A 14,905-nucleotide genomic window follows, 5' to 3' on the forward strand; every position below is an offset into this window, starting at 1 on the left:
GTCGGAAAAAACTAGGCAGCAGTTCTTATATACATCTCCCACCCAGACTCCTCCCACCCTGTCTCCTCCCACCCTGTCTCCTCCCACCCTGTCTCCTCCCTCCCTGTCTCCTCCCACCCTGTCTCATCCCACCCTGTCTCATCCCACCCTGTCTCCTCCCACCCTGTCTCATCCCACCCTGTCTCCTCCCACCCTGTCTCATCCCACCCTGTCTCCTCCCACCCTGTCTCCTCCCACCCTGTCTCATCCCCACCCTATCTCCTCCCACCTTGTCTCCTCCCACCCTGTCTCCTCCTACCGTGTCTCCCCCTGTCTCCTCCCACCCTGTCTCTTCCCTCCCTGTCTCCTCCCACCCTGTCTCTTCCCTCCCTGTCTCCTCCCACCCTGTCTCTTCCCTCCCTGTCTCCTCCCACCCTGTCTACTCCCTCCCTGTCTCCTCCCTCCCTGTCTCCTCCCTCCCTGTCTCATCCCACCCTTTCTCCTCCCACCCTGTCTCCTTCCACCCTGTCTCCTCCCACCCTTTCTCCTCCCACCCTGTCTCTTCCCTCCCTGTCTCCTCCCTCCCTGTCTCCTCCCTCCCTGTCTCCTCCCTCCCTGTCTCCTCCCTCCCTGTCTCCTCCCTCCCTGTCTCCTCCCTCCCTATCTCCTCCCCACCGCCGACCCTCCCCACCGCTGGCCCTCCCCACCGCCGACCCTCCACCACCGCCGGCCCTCCCCACCGCCGGCCCTTCACCACCGCCGACCCTCCCCACCGCCGACCCTCCCCACCCTCCCCCAGTATCTACCAGCAGGCGTCCACAAAGGTCAACAACACCACCTGGTGTGGCGTGTAAGATAATATCTCGGAAAAATTTTCCTGTTTTGTTCATGGGAATCCCCTCAAATGTTGTCATGCTAGCACTTGTTGTTGTTGTTGTTGTTGTGGTTGATGTTTCCTTGTTGATGTTGTTGTTGTTGATGATGTTCCCTTGTTGTTGATGATGTGTTGTTATAGTGCTGTTATTGATGTACCCTTGTTGTTGTTGTTGATGTTGATGTTGTGATGCGAGAGTGAAGTCCTTGTTGTTGTTGTTGTTGTTGTTGTCGTCGTTGTTACCCCGTCCTGGGCCAGGAGCACCCCTCCGTGCTCTGGGTGGGGGTGTTGGATAATCCTAGCAAGCAATTATTTGTTTTTATTCTTTGTGAACATTTATTTTCTATTTTTTATCACTTCAATATTTATGATTATGATTCTAAGTGGACTGTATATTTGATTCAGCCTGCCAGAATTTACCTGCACATAGTTGGAGGGACGTTTACACCTTATACAACAATTGGTGGTCATATAATAAGCTATAAACATTTACCTTATTATAATATAAATTATACCACATATGGTGATAATTAATCTACAGTATGGTTAGTACTACTCAATCTTATAGTAAACATGGGTTAGTACAAATGTGAGATCTTAGCCATGATGTAGGTATGGCCTGATTAGGCAGTGTGATAGCTGTTAGAGTGTGGCTACATGTGGTCCAGTTGTAAAATGGGGGCTGGCACTCAGGTGGCGTCTGTGGAACAGCTAGGGTAAGCAAGAACATCACAAGTTATGTTGGCCAGCTCACCTCATTATCTTCAACTCACAAACTTACCTACCAAAGAATGGGATTAATAACGGTTCCATTAACATATAAAGTACAGGTTTGACATGAATTATTTGTGTGTGTGTAGTGCTGAGTAAAACACTACTCACTTTGTTGTGGGGCTTCGTCTGCAGCTTAACCAACTACCTATCCTATATTTAGTGATCACTACCAATAAAAGATGTAATGGGAGTCGGGAACTAAGCTCTTCTCTTTGTTATTGAGGGTTGGTCGGATCGTTGTGGATCCATTGACAAGTTGTGCTTGTCGTGAGGAGCCATCTTTGTTTTGTTTGTGTGTCTGAGCCAGAGCGTGACTGCCAGCCTCCTTCCCTGAGGTTGCGTTCCAATACTCTGTTGGTTCCTACTCTGTCTTAAGGACTAGGTTTATGTAACAATAGCAAGGAAGTCTGTAGTGTATTTTTTATTGCTAATTGTAATATATCCAGTCCAAGCGAATACTTTTTATTAGGTTTAAACACTAGACTTTAGTTTAAAAGAATAAATGGAGTTTAATATACACGTGTTGTGAATATGGGTCTATTGTGATGACACTGAATCTCCCATTTCCCTTATATTCGGAAATGGCTAATTATAGTATGTTAACATGTGTGTAGGATTTCCAACAGAGGGATAAGACTTATCCCTCCCTGGGCCAGGAACACCACACAATGCTCCGGGAGGTGGTTAAGATTTACCTCGCCCTGGACCACAGCACCACACCATGCTCCGGGCAGGGGTTAAGACTTCCCCGGCCCTGGGACCATGTTACGAACCCTTCCGTAACCGGGTTCTTATACTCTCTACGATCATTCTCAAGGTCAGAGATCCCATTGTGGAAATGTAGTGTAATCTTTAAGGTAAGAAATTATATTGCACTTAAAATTAACCGTTCTTATTATCTCCCACCACAACTATATACAATTCACTACTAGTGATTATCCAGAGCATCGTTAGCCCTCACGCTAGCTAGCTGCGAAGATGACGGACACTATTTACATTCCTCTGACGAGGTCTTCAGCGCAACACTAGCCCCTAGCCCACTAGCTGCAGTTATAGCGATGTCTTCAAGCGTCCCACTAGCCCACTCGCTAGTACGCTCAAACAGTGAAGTCTTCCAGAGCTCTACTAGCCCTCTGGTTAGCACACCCAAACGGTGAAGTCCTCAGAGCTCCACTAGCCTTCTGACTAGTAAACTAACAGTGAAGTCCACAGCGCTCCACTAGACTCTCTGGCTAGCACACCCTAACAGTGAAGTCCACAGCGCTCCACTAGCCTTCTGGCTAGCACACCCCAACAGTGAAGTCCACAGCGCTCCACTAGCCTCTCTGGCTAGCACACCCCAACAGTGAAGTCCACAGCTCTCCACTAGCCTCTCTGGCTAGCACACCCCAACAGTGAAGTCCACAGCGCTCCACTAGCCCTCTCTGTCACCAGTAGCTCATCACCTACCAGAACAGCTGACTGATATTAATGGGAGGGTCAACTATTTAATTCGGAACCTGGATCATAGATGGCGCACAGGTCCGTCACTGGCCATGAGCACCACACCATGCTCCGGGCTGGGGTTAAGACTTTCCCTGCCTGGGGCCAGGAGCACCACACCATGCTCCGGGCGGGGGTTAAGACTTTCCCTGCCTGGGGCTAGGAGCACCACACCATGCTCCAGGCGGGGGTTAAGACTTTCCCTGCCTGGGGCCAGGAGCACCACACCATGCTCCGGGCGGGGGTTAAGACTTTCCCTGCCTGGGGCCAGGAGCACCACACCATGCTGCGGGCGGGGGTTAAGACTTTCCCTGCCTGGAGCCAGGAGAACCAGACCATGCTCCGGGTGGGTGTTACGACTTACCCCGCTCTGAGGCAAGAGCCCCACACCATGCTCCGGGATTAGGTTATGTCTTACCCCATCCTGGGCCAGGAGCACTACACATACTCCTGCCAGTAGGTTAAGGCTTACCCCGCCCTGGGGCCAGGGGCATCATAGCAAGCTCCAGGCAGTGGCTAAGACTTACTCTGCCCTTGGGTCAGAACCACCACATCTTGCTTTGAGCGGGGATTAAGACCCACATATGGGGCCAGTAGCACTACACCATGTTCAGGGTGGGTGTTAATACTTACGAAGCTCTTGGGCCAGGGGCACCAAACCATTCTCTGGTAGGTGGTTAAGACTAACTTCGCCCTGGGCCACAGCACCACACTATGCTCCGGCAAAGGTTAAGACTTATCCTACACTAGGGTCAGGAGCATCCCACCATGATCCGGGTGGGAGTTAAGACTATCCCCACATGCCTGATGTCATGCTACGAACCCTTCCGTAACCGGGAGCCAGATTCACGAAGCAGTTACGTACGTACTTACAAACGTTCTTTTTTAGCATCTTCATAGTGGCTATGTCAGTATTCAGGTAGGCATTTAAGTAAGAAAATCTTCGTAAGTAAACTTCGTCGCGCTAAGGACGATCTCGACCAATCGTAGCTTTACAGTGACTGTATATAACTAAATTTTTCTTTACGACACAACACAGACAATCGATTTTATAATAAACAAAAAATTTAGCTGGCGGGTCTCATCAAGAAGGAGTCTTTCGTGTTAGCTATATATGCTTTCTAGTAGTGAATAAGGAGACAGATTGAGGTAAAAAAATTTCAGAAACGGTTGGGCACTTCCATGCCGACTTGACCCCTGTCGGGCCAGATCGTCCATTCCTCTTGTTTAGGTGGTTAGGTTAGGGCACAGTCAGCGCGCTTCTGGCTGGCTGGCGGTGGTCGGGTGGTGGTCCCCCCTGGGGTCCCGGGGGGACCACCACCAATGGTGTACCTGAGGAACTGGTGCCCTATCCTAACCTGTTTTTTTGCACGATTCGTCTCGAGCTTTTAAGATGAGTCTAGGGCCTCAAGGAGGGGGTCTCTACTTATGAGAGGTACCGAGGATGAATGTTCAATAGTTGGAAACCAAAAAATACACTGGTGAAAGGCATATAAACGTTTTTGGAGTATTTTAATAGCATGAGCAAAAATGCACGATTTGTCCCGGGGGTGTTACGAGAGTACTACGGTATCAATTTGGGGGCCCTTACTTTTGAATGGATCAGAGGGTGAATGTTCAATAGATTCAAACCAAGAAACACAGTTGAAAGCGAATATAGAAGTTTTTGGAGTACTTTAATGAGGCTATGACTGAATAGTATAGGGAGTCCTTGGGCACAGCTCCATTTTCTGTAATGGTCAGAGGTGGATAACCCCAGTGGGGGTCAAGCATACAAGGGGGGGTCAAGATTCCTTACAAAGACCATTTTGGATATATAGGTGTAGTAAGCCTTATCTTGAATTTGCATGATACTGTGGGGTACATTGACATGAAGGGCGAGTCATAGAACAGGATCTGCATGTGAGATGGGTCATATTGGGGTTTTAAAGAAGTTAAGATAGCTTTAAAGAGTCATGTGTGCTTGATAGTGGGGAAATGTTCAGTCAATAATTCTCGTGTTTTGAATCTGAATGAGGGGTCCTAGTTTGCGTTCTAGTCGTAAAATGAGTTCCTTAGTATATTTGCTATGGAAAATGAGCTGTCAGTACTCTATATAATTTGAAATGAGGTCAAGAAAGACATGTTTATGTGCGGGAAGAGTCAGGGTGGAAACTGTTTATTTCAGTCATCCCCCCTTGGCTTTGCTCCGTTTTCTGTAGCTAAAGTAAAGATTCCATTTTCTGTGGCATACAGTTGATTACTGGTGAAAAAGGCATACTTGAATTTGTATGGTTCTAACCTGTTCATAGATATATTTTTCGGGCCTCAAATTAGATTTTAATATGAAAAATAGCATCAAATGTATGTCTATCTTTTGTAATAAACGTTACAAGCATTAACAATACCTGTGATATTTCATAGCATACGAAAAGAAGTTTAAATAGTGGGGCCTCAGCCATATTATGTTGGGTTTGACACTCCAAACATTAAATTGACACTCCTAAATATACTATAAAGGAAAGTAGTTGAGTGGTTTAAGCAATTTAATACGTACTGGGAATCTGTTCGTATTCTGTATTAAATTTCATTTTTTAACATCATAATAGTTTTCAGCTACTGTGGTGGGGGCCCAATAACTTCATATAGCGCAACGACTGGCGCTATCTGTACTTAGTCCCCCCCTAAACTTAAAACTGTTGCACAATCTTACTTAAACACATTGCTAAACTCTTATACACAAACAAAAACTAGATTTTTAACTTACACAAATAAACCCAGGGCTTTCACATTCGCGCAAAATACTTAGTCCCCCCTAAACTTAAAACAGTTGCACAATCTTACTTAAACACATTGCTAAACTCTTATACACAAACAAAAACTCAATTTTTAACTTACACAAATAAACCCAGGGCTTTCACATTCGCGCAAAATACTTAGTCCCCCCTAAACTTGAACACTCACAATCTTACGGTGCTTTAATTTCCAAAGCCTTCCAAACCTGCACTGGGTCCTGCCCTGCTGACTGCGGCTGGATGGATTACAATTGAGCCAAAAACAGTTGGTCAGGGCGAGATACGGCCTCATTTTTAGAGACATTTACTATAGCAAAAGCTTGAACGTCGAGAACTGAATGCGGGCCTGCACGAGAGTTGTTCTTGGCACTCAAATGTTTAGAGATTAAAATACATAGAATCTGCAAGAGCCCACCCTAAGTCGCTCACGCGGCCAATAGACATGTTTTTCGCCCAAATATATTTATTTAAAATAATACGTCAGATAGAAAGAGTTTTGCATTGCTATTATATTTACCTTATAAAGCCTCTTTATAAAATTGATATTCCACTGCGTATTATGATTGTTTGATAATAAATATTGCATAAATACTTACACGATTTCATAAACAAAAAATAACTTTTAATGAGCCATGGTTGGAAGGCTTTATCATTTCCGTAATTACAAACTTTTAAAACTAACTAAAAATATATGTCTCATAGAGGAAGATTTATTCTTCAGGATATATATTATTTATTAATTAAGAGTTTCATTCTGTATAAAAAATGAAAGTTGCCAATATTTTCAAAGCTCTGGCCACTAATGTTTTATAAAGGTTTTCCAAGGGAGTAAATCTTGCTTCCTCTCTTTCTCCCAAATGTTTCCTCATTTGCACAGGAGCAGAGCAACCTTCGTGCGGGCCCTGGTTCAGTTCCCCAACGTCCGAGCTAATGGACATTACAAATTTCACTAAATGATGCAGTATCTTAGCTGTCTCTCTAATTATAAAGGTGTTAATCTTTTTTTTTTTTTAACCTTTGAGTGCTAGTTCTCAAAAGGTTCTTTACCTCAGAAAGAGAGAGAGATTCTATTTTTGTCCATATTCGAGCGGAATGTTGAGCAACCTTCGTGCAGGACCCGGTTCAGTTCCCCAACGTCCGAGCTATTGCACATAGCAAATTTCTCTAAATGAGGCAGTATCTCGCCCCCACCCCCCGGATCAATGATTTTAGGGCAGTAAATAAGCAATTGCAATCTAATCCCCCCCCCCCCCAAAAAAAAAATACTGTTCATGAAAATGTGAGCTTATTTATACTAATTTATGAATATAAAAAAAACAACTCGACATTTGTACAATTTTTATTTACACAAATAAATTAGTCTGTATGCCTTTTTGTCTTCTTAGGAAATAATCGGTCGAAGGACATGCGAAATGGTGCGTCTGCAAATGGGGCAGTTTCTCATAGATACAAGACAATTACTGCATGTTACCATATGTCTGCAGGGCAGCAGTACGACACTCAACGCATTGTTAAAGCACACCTTACACAAAATATCAGCAGCCCAAGACGTTGGCGTAGATGTGTTCATCACAGTTTCAACATGGGATGTCGCATCAAAGTCTGTGGCCTCTTCGCCAGTTTCAACATCCATTTCATTAGCGACTATAGTCGTCTCTTCCGCCTCTGTTTCAACAGGAGAAGGCAAAGCCCGCAAACCAAGATTAGTGCTCATGAACCCGCTCATTGATCCAACAACGTCGACATCCATTTCATTAGCTGTGGCGACTGTTTCCATGTCAGAGGGCGCGGATTGCCATTCCAGATTCGCAGGCTCTACCCTACCTTCCACATCCTCATGATGAATTCCCCTTAAACCCATTTCGGCTTTAGTGCTCTCTTGCATATACCACAACATTAATTCTATACATCTGGCCTCTGTAACAAACGGTAATAAATCTTTGGTGCTTTTGAGATATAGCCTTAAGGCAGGTCTCACACAGACATCAGGAAATCCAAAATGTTCAATTAATGCTGGGAAAAAACCCAAACCTTCCATCAGACCAGTTAAAAGATGTTCATCTATGGGTTTTATAGTTCGACGCTGCGAAGATTCTCTAGCATTCTTAATGAACTGTGCATCCTTTTTAATGTTGACAAAGGTGCACTCAGGATACCATTGCGCGTGCAGTGTCCAAGGGTCGTCAGCGGGTTCCCAATTACGAAAACCATTCCCACAGAAAAAGCAGCGCATGTGGTCACTTAGGCCTGTAAATTTAAGAAAAAAAATATTCCCATTCATTATTATTATTATTATAGCTCACATCCGGCAATGTTGTAATACAAAAACACACACACGCGCGCGCGCACACACACACACACACACACACACACACACTTCCCGGGACCAAAGAGCCAGAGCTCCACCCCCGCAAGCACAATTGGGGGAGTAAACACACTTTTTTTTCAGATATATACAAGAGTTGTTACATTCTTGTACGGCCTAGCATTTCGGGCAGGTCCCTAGAATACAATCCCCACCTCGAAGAATCGTTTTTTACAACCAAGTACCCATTTTACTGTTGAGTTAAACAGAGGCTACAGTTAAGGATTTGCGCCCAGTAAATCCTCCCCGGCCAGGAGGATACACACGCACACACTAAAAATAACAAAAACTCCAACAATATTTGTTTACCACAGAAGAAAAATCCTGATTCTGCCAATTCGTGAGATGTTTGCTTGACACAACCAGTCCAGCTGAGGTCGAATGTTTCCAAACGCTGTTTGTATGTTGCCAAGCCTGGATATCTAGGTTTAGCGTATGGAATTACCCCCAGAACCTGCAAATCATCTCCAGTCATTTTAGTTTCTTCCTCGCGGGGTGGGGTCTCTAAAAAAACAAAGATGCTCCATCACATATATGCATAAGACACAGGTTCTAAGTCAATTCTTTCAAAAACAAAAAAAAATAAAGAAAAATTATTTGAAAAGACTTACTGCGTTTATACTTATTTTTTTTTTTGTCCTCCCTCCACATCGCCAATACTAATTATTCACAGATAAACTAGTAAATTATATTTATACAATATACTCACGATCAGATGTTGCTATATTCTTTGGTTCGAATAGGGGTGAAAAGAAATCCAGCCCATATTCGAATGCCAGTTTGGTGATTTCCAAAGGAACGTTATTGTCCTTTTCGCCTCTTATGAAGGAACAATTTGGCGACACTTTCGCATGCCTACTACGGGGCGTATCGCCCTCAATCCAAGCATGCACAACTTTACAACAAAAGGCGCAGGAACAATGATCCGCAACTCTCAGATAATAAAATCCCTCATTCACCAGGTCTTGGGGGTTTAGCCATTCGACAGGCCAATTTATAAAGGTGTCTAAACGCATTTGGGCACATTTAAGACTGTCCCTGGAGTAAAACGTTTTAGTACGGGAAGGTTCCATTGTGTACTGGTGCGACACTGGCGAATGGAGGCAAGATCCTAGGCTATATATTGCCCGTCCTTTCCCTCCCCGAAATAAGTGTCAAAGATCGCTACATATGTGCTAGTTTCTTTTTTTTTTTTTGGTTTGGCAATTCTAGCCACCGCTACTCTTTTTTTTTATGGCATAATTATGAGGAAACAGGGAAAGGAAAAAATGACTCGCAAATGTGCTAAATCATGTTGCATAATGCAGTGAATTAAAAAAAAAAAGATGGCAGTTGGTAGTCTAGGAAAGGTGACCAAGTACTTATTTTTTGTGATAATTATCGAGAAATGTCATTAACTACATAAGGTATCCCTAATGTCAATAAGTTATCACAAACCTTCCAATAATGATGTGGCCTCCATGACTTTATATATATTTCATTAAGGGAATATGGTTTGACTACGGTTTTTTCATGGGGGGGTGGGGGAACATTAAAAAAAAAATTGTAACATGTCGCACTGTGTTTGACCTTTTCTGCTTCTGAAAAAAAGGTTGCCAGTGTTTGGGTATTAAGCTGACGTATATTGATATTTTATGGCAAGATATTTTGAGATACATATTGCGCTATTTGAGGTGGTTTTTTTTTATGCTAATTAAGTCAGTGAAAAAAAAATGTTCCTATGGGCTTCTTGTTGGTCGAGGCCCTTATAATAATAATATAAATATTTGCTCAGTACGTGGTAACTTTTACACGCACTAGCAGGGATGGAGATATAAGGGCGCAAAGCCCCCACGACGAATATTCGCAGGGTCGACACAGGGCGGTTGACTAGGCTTTATCCAAAACATAAGGGAAAGTAAAAAAAAAAAAGAAAAATGGAGACGTGGCTGGAAACGCACACCGGATATTTAACCGATGAAGAATTTTGCAATAATGAAACTTGCATTGTGTATCCTGTAAACTGCATATCTTGCGTCCCGTACGGGATGGCGAAGGACATATCAGTGAAATACAAACACGCAAGCGCCTATGGTGAACGCAGGCCTTTGTATAATCTCAAGAGATGTGTTCCCCATGATCGCCCAATTCCCGGTTCAATTCATGTCTCCAATCGTCGAGCTGAAAATCTCCCCTGCATTATTGCTGCTGCAGTGCAATATGGTATAGGGGCGCCTGTAGAGAACAATGAGATCGCCAAGTCGCATATAGAAAAATCCAAAGATCGTGATATGCTCGCCGGATTAAAAGAAGATACAACGCAAAATCGCCTCATCTATTTCAAAAAGGCTATAGAAGCCATAACGAGATTCATCAAGTCTTCTCCGGAAATCGCACGAGTTGTATTACCTGTGGGTATTGGTCGCACCTGTGTTCAAAGAGATGAAGTTTGGGAGGAAACATATCTTCCAATTATCGAAGATCTGTATGAAAACTTAAAACATTACGATGTTAATGTTATATTGGTGCGTAATGACCAGAGCTCCAAGGAAAAAAAAAATGTCCCTGGCAACTCTACGATGCGCAGTTGTCCCCCGCGCCGGCGTGAAAAGTGTATATAGACCCCCTTCCGAGTCACTACCTCACAAGCCAGCACTATGGAGCTCCCCTCCCTGATTGGCGACTTTGCCTCTTTGCCCATCTATAACAATCGTGATTGTCTGCTCTATGATTTGGATGCAACAAGCGTGCAGTTGAGCGAAATGGTGCACACTTTATGGGAACGATACCCCTATGCTCGATTGCATCGGAAAAACCTGCCGTACAAAAATCGTGCTGTTAGAACTGATAGAGATATCCCCGGCCTCATATTTGTTGGCGAAGCACCCGAATTCTACAATAGGATGGATGACGACCCCTATGAAAGTTATGCTGTTTTACCGCACCTTATTGGATTAATCACCCAGTTTACCAACGGTCCAGCGACGCCATCTTCTTACAAAAAGCCCAGGTACGAAGCATGGAGTTTGGATGAGCATTTTTATGACGGCCTGAAAAATGATACCGAATACCAAAGATGGCGTTGGTTTGACAAAGCTCTGCGAAAAGCCATTGAACATATTCTTCAGAGAAGCCGAAGAGGACAAGTGGGAAGGATTATTTTCCCATATGGGTTGGGCAAGGCTTGCGGGCAGTATCTCACAAGTGGCGAACGCAACATATGGGAGACCAAATATTTCCCTGTGATGTGCAAATTAGCTCAGAAACTGCAAGAACGTGGTATAGACACTTTAATGATATGTCCTGTAAATAATGACACGCCAACTCGCTCTCCAACCCATGGCATCTTTAGACACAAGATTCCACGTATGGCCATTCCACCTGTTTCTACGAATGATAAAGACTCTGTTTCTACTGTCGGACCTGCCGCTGACGTGAGAGAAGACGGGTCAGCTGTCGTGGAAGATACCACGAGCGTTGCTGTGGAAGATGATCCATCTACCGGCGCCATGTCTGTTACTGTAGGAGATGAAGTGCTCACTATTGTGGAAGACGACGACAATGAAGACAAAGAGAAAATGGAAATGGAATATAATGAAGATGAGATTAGAAAAGCTGTAGAATCTATATTGTAATATTTCATACAAATTAAACCACAAAAAAAAGAAATGTTAACCTGTATTTTTATTTACTTTTCCTAATTTCTCTACACACACACACACACACACACATTTATTTATTTATTGTTTCCTAATTTCTCTGTGCAAAAAGAAAAACTATGAATTACATATTATAAAAGCCTCTAACAACTCTATGTGACAAGGTGTATATAAGACGAAGGTTATGTTAAAAAAACCTTTTTAATCGCTTCGAGATGTGTTCCAACTACATGCGAGCCAAATTACGGAGACTCAAAGATTCTATTATTGAAGTGGATTTCCCCAACGATGATATATTTAAACCCGGGGACTGTATTGTCTATGATCTTCCTGCCCTACACCAGTTTTCTAATGGTTACTCCCAACAGCTGTGGGAAAAATATCCTTATGGGGTGGTTGAAAAGAAAATATGTCCTGAAACGCTTTGTGCTGTAGTTACGGATCGTGACACTCCAGGAAATATAATCCTCTCCCCGCCACCAGAACCTAATGTGCAGCCTTATCTCTTAGCCCTCATATGTCAATATAGTGTAGGTGCGTCTATTGAAAATAATGACATTAACCAATTTCATATTAAGCACAGTAAAGATATTGATTTAGTAGCGGGATTGCGGAGAGATACAACTATCAACAGACGATGGTGTTTTAAAAAGGCCGTGAGTCGCATTATGAGCGAAGCCAAGAGTAATAATTCTATCAAACGGATAGTTATGCCATTTGGTATAGGCTGCAATTCTGGGGTGGGTTGGTCTAGAGCGGGTGAAGAAGAAGAAGAATGGCTGGCATCTTACTACCCTACACTGGCTCATTTGGCCCATGTAATGAAAAAATGCAAAAAAGAATTTGTGCTGGTGCGTCCTAAACAAGATGGAGCAGGGAAAGGTCAAGTACCGCCACAAGTAGTGAAAAGACCATCGAGTAAAAGGAGGAACCTTAGATCTTATTACACTAACGACAAATAATAAAAAAGTGCTTGTTTTTTTTTTTGTATATGTACTCATAATAAAATAAAAAATTGTATAAATGTCAAGTTTTTTTTTTATCTGTTAAAGTAGTTTTTAAAAATAAGAGAGAGACCTCATCACTTATTCACCCCCATGACAAGTACTCTAGCAAATACTACCTGACATTTTTTTTTTTAACATATTTCATCTTCAAGGGGAGTGTGCAATAATAATAATAATGATACATGATTTTTTTTATTTAGGTAAAAACACACACACACACACACACATATATATATATATATATATATATATATATATATATATATATATATATACATATATATATATATATATATATATATATATATATATATATATATATATATATATACAAAAATAATGTTCTGATTGAACAGAGTCTGGGTTGGGGGACAAAGTCTCGGGATTTGGGGATAACCCCCCCCCCATCAGGCCACCTGCACATTGTTCCTGTAGTATGTCCCCTTTGCATCATTAGTTCCTAAGAGTTATCTTGTGGGTGGAGCTTTATCTAGATCTGCCTTAATGACGGGATGCAAATTTTCCCTCCAATAAACCTCATCCTCTGGCGCAATTTCCTCAGCTTCGGAGGTGGAACAATAATCCCCATAATCCCCAAAGAAAATTTCTCTAAATGCATTCTGCGCTCGAACTTTGTCATGATAAATAAACCAGTTTTCACGCTGTTTAAAATCAATCCCCGCAAACTGTTTTTCTATTTCACCTTGGGCTTGCACCCACTCGATAAAGTTGGGTATTCCATTATACGCCACATTAATCAAGCCTATTCCTATTTCGACAGGTAGTCGTATTTCTGTTTCGTCACAAAAACCGCCATATACGGTCTCAACGGCGTTAATTTTTTTTGTTTTCTGTCTTTGAACATGTGAGTCTTCTAAATCTGCGCCTTCATACTGCTTTTCAATTGCCGCCAAAGCCTTGACGCGTGCGATGAACTTGGGCAATTCCTCATACTCCACGACGCAATGACCTCGTGAAATAAATACCAGGGGCGATTCCCTGCATTGCATCTTCCTCTTTTCCTCAACATCTACAGCCTGATGGCCGAGCTCTGATAAAAGATATAACAGAAAAAATTAATTGCATACGCCCATAGAGAGAGAGAAAAAAATCGTTGAACTTTATTGGATTTCTTTTAGATTAAATTTTAACTACTTGGAACGAATTATCAATGAGGCACAAACCATGACAAGTCCTGTAAAGTATTAGGGTTTATGCATACCATTTATAGTCTCCATCACAGCTTGGTCGTATGATCTCTCACTGAGAACCCCACACCCACCCCAGCCAGATATAGGCCGAGACCTCCTGAACTTGCTGCCAGGGGTCGCCAGTTTATTTTTTTTTATCTATAAGTTGGAATAAATAAGCTCGTATTTCCTTGAACGTTTTTTGACAAAATTCTTGATGTGGGAAACAAATACTCAAATGTGTGAGGGAATGAAAATGCGCGAAGAGGCCATAATGGTCCTAAGAACACACATCCTTTCCACAGTCACTGATAAGTCGCCGGCTGGATGGATTGCAATTGCTTATTTACTGCCCTAAAATCATTGATCCGGGGGGTGGGGGCGAGATACTGCCTCATTTAGAGAAATTTGCTATGTGCAATAGCTCGGACGTTGGGGAACTGAACCGGGTCCTGCACGAAGGTTGCTCAACATTCCGCTCGAATATGGACAAAAATAGAATCTCTCTCTCTTTCTGAGGTAAAGAACCTTTTGAGAACTAGCACTCAAAGGTTAAAAAAAAAAAAAAGATTAACACCTTTATAATTAGAGAGACAGCTAAGATACTGCATCATTTAGTGAAATTTGTAATGTCCATTAGCTCGGACGTTGGGGAACTGAACCAGGGCCCGCACGAAGGTTGCTCTGCTCCTGTGCAAATGAGGAAACATTTGGGAGAAAGAGAGGAAGCAAGATTTACTCCCTTTGAAAACCTTTATAAAAAATTAGTGGCCAGAGCTTTGAAAATATTGGCAACTTTCATTTTTTATACAGAATGAAACT

General features: G+C 42.8%; 1 protein-coding gene across 1 annotated transcript; it reads right to left on the reverse strand.

Moving 5' to 3' along the window:
- Window positions 1-7,259: 7,259 nt before the first annotated feature.
- LOC123755022 (baculoviral IAP repeat-containing protein 8-like) lies at window positions 7,260-9,190 on the reverse strand. The gene is made up of 2 exons (XM_069323902.1): window positions 8,558-9,190; window positions 7,260-8,130 (listed from the first exon to the last, which is right to left on the reverse strand). The coding sequence occupies exons 1-2, from the start codon at window positions 8,721-8,723 to the stop codon at window positions 7,265-7,267; spliced, it is 1,032 nt and encodes a 343-aa protein (XP_069180003.1). The 5' UTR covers window positions 8,724-9,190; the 3' UTR covers window positions 7,260-7,264.
- Between the last annotated feature and the right edge of the window lie 5,715 nt (window positions 9,191-14,905).

This window comes from Procambarus clarkii, chromosome 13, assembly GCF_040958095.1.
Source record: "Procambarus clarkii isolate CNS0578487 chromosome 13, FALCON_Pclarkii_2.0, whole genome shotgun sequence".
NCBI lineage: Eukaryota > Metazoa > Arthropoda > Malacostraca > Decapoda > Cambaridae > Procambarus > Procambarus clarkii.

Coding starts and splice junctions, on each gene's coding strand:
- LOC123755022 (XM_069323902.1), bottom strand. CDS start 8,723: ATGACTGGAGATGATTTGCAGGTTCTGGGGGTAATTCCATACGCTAAA. Junction 8,131..8,557: donor ATCAGGATTTTTCTTCTGTG/GTAAACAAATAT, acceptor TTAAATTTACAG/GCCTAAGTGACCACATGCGC.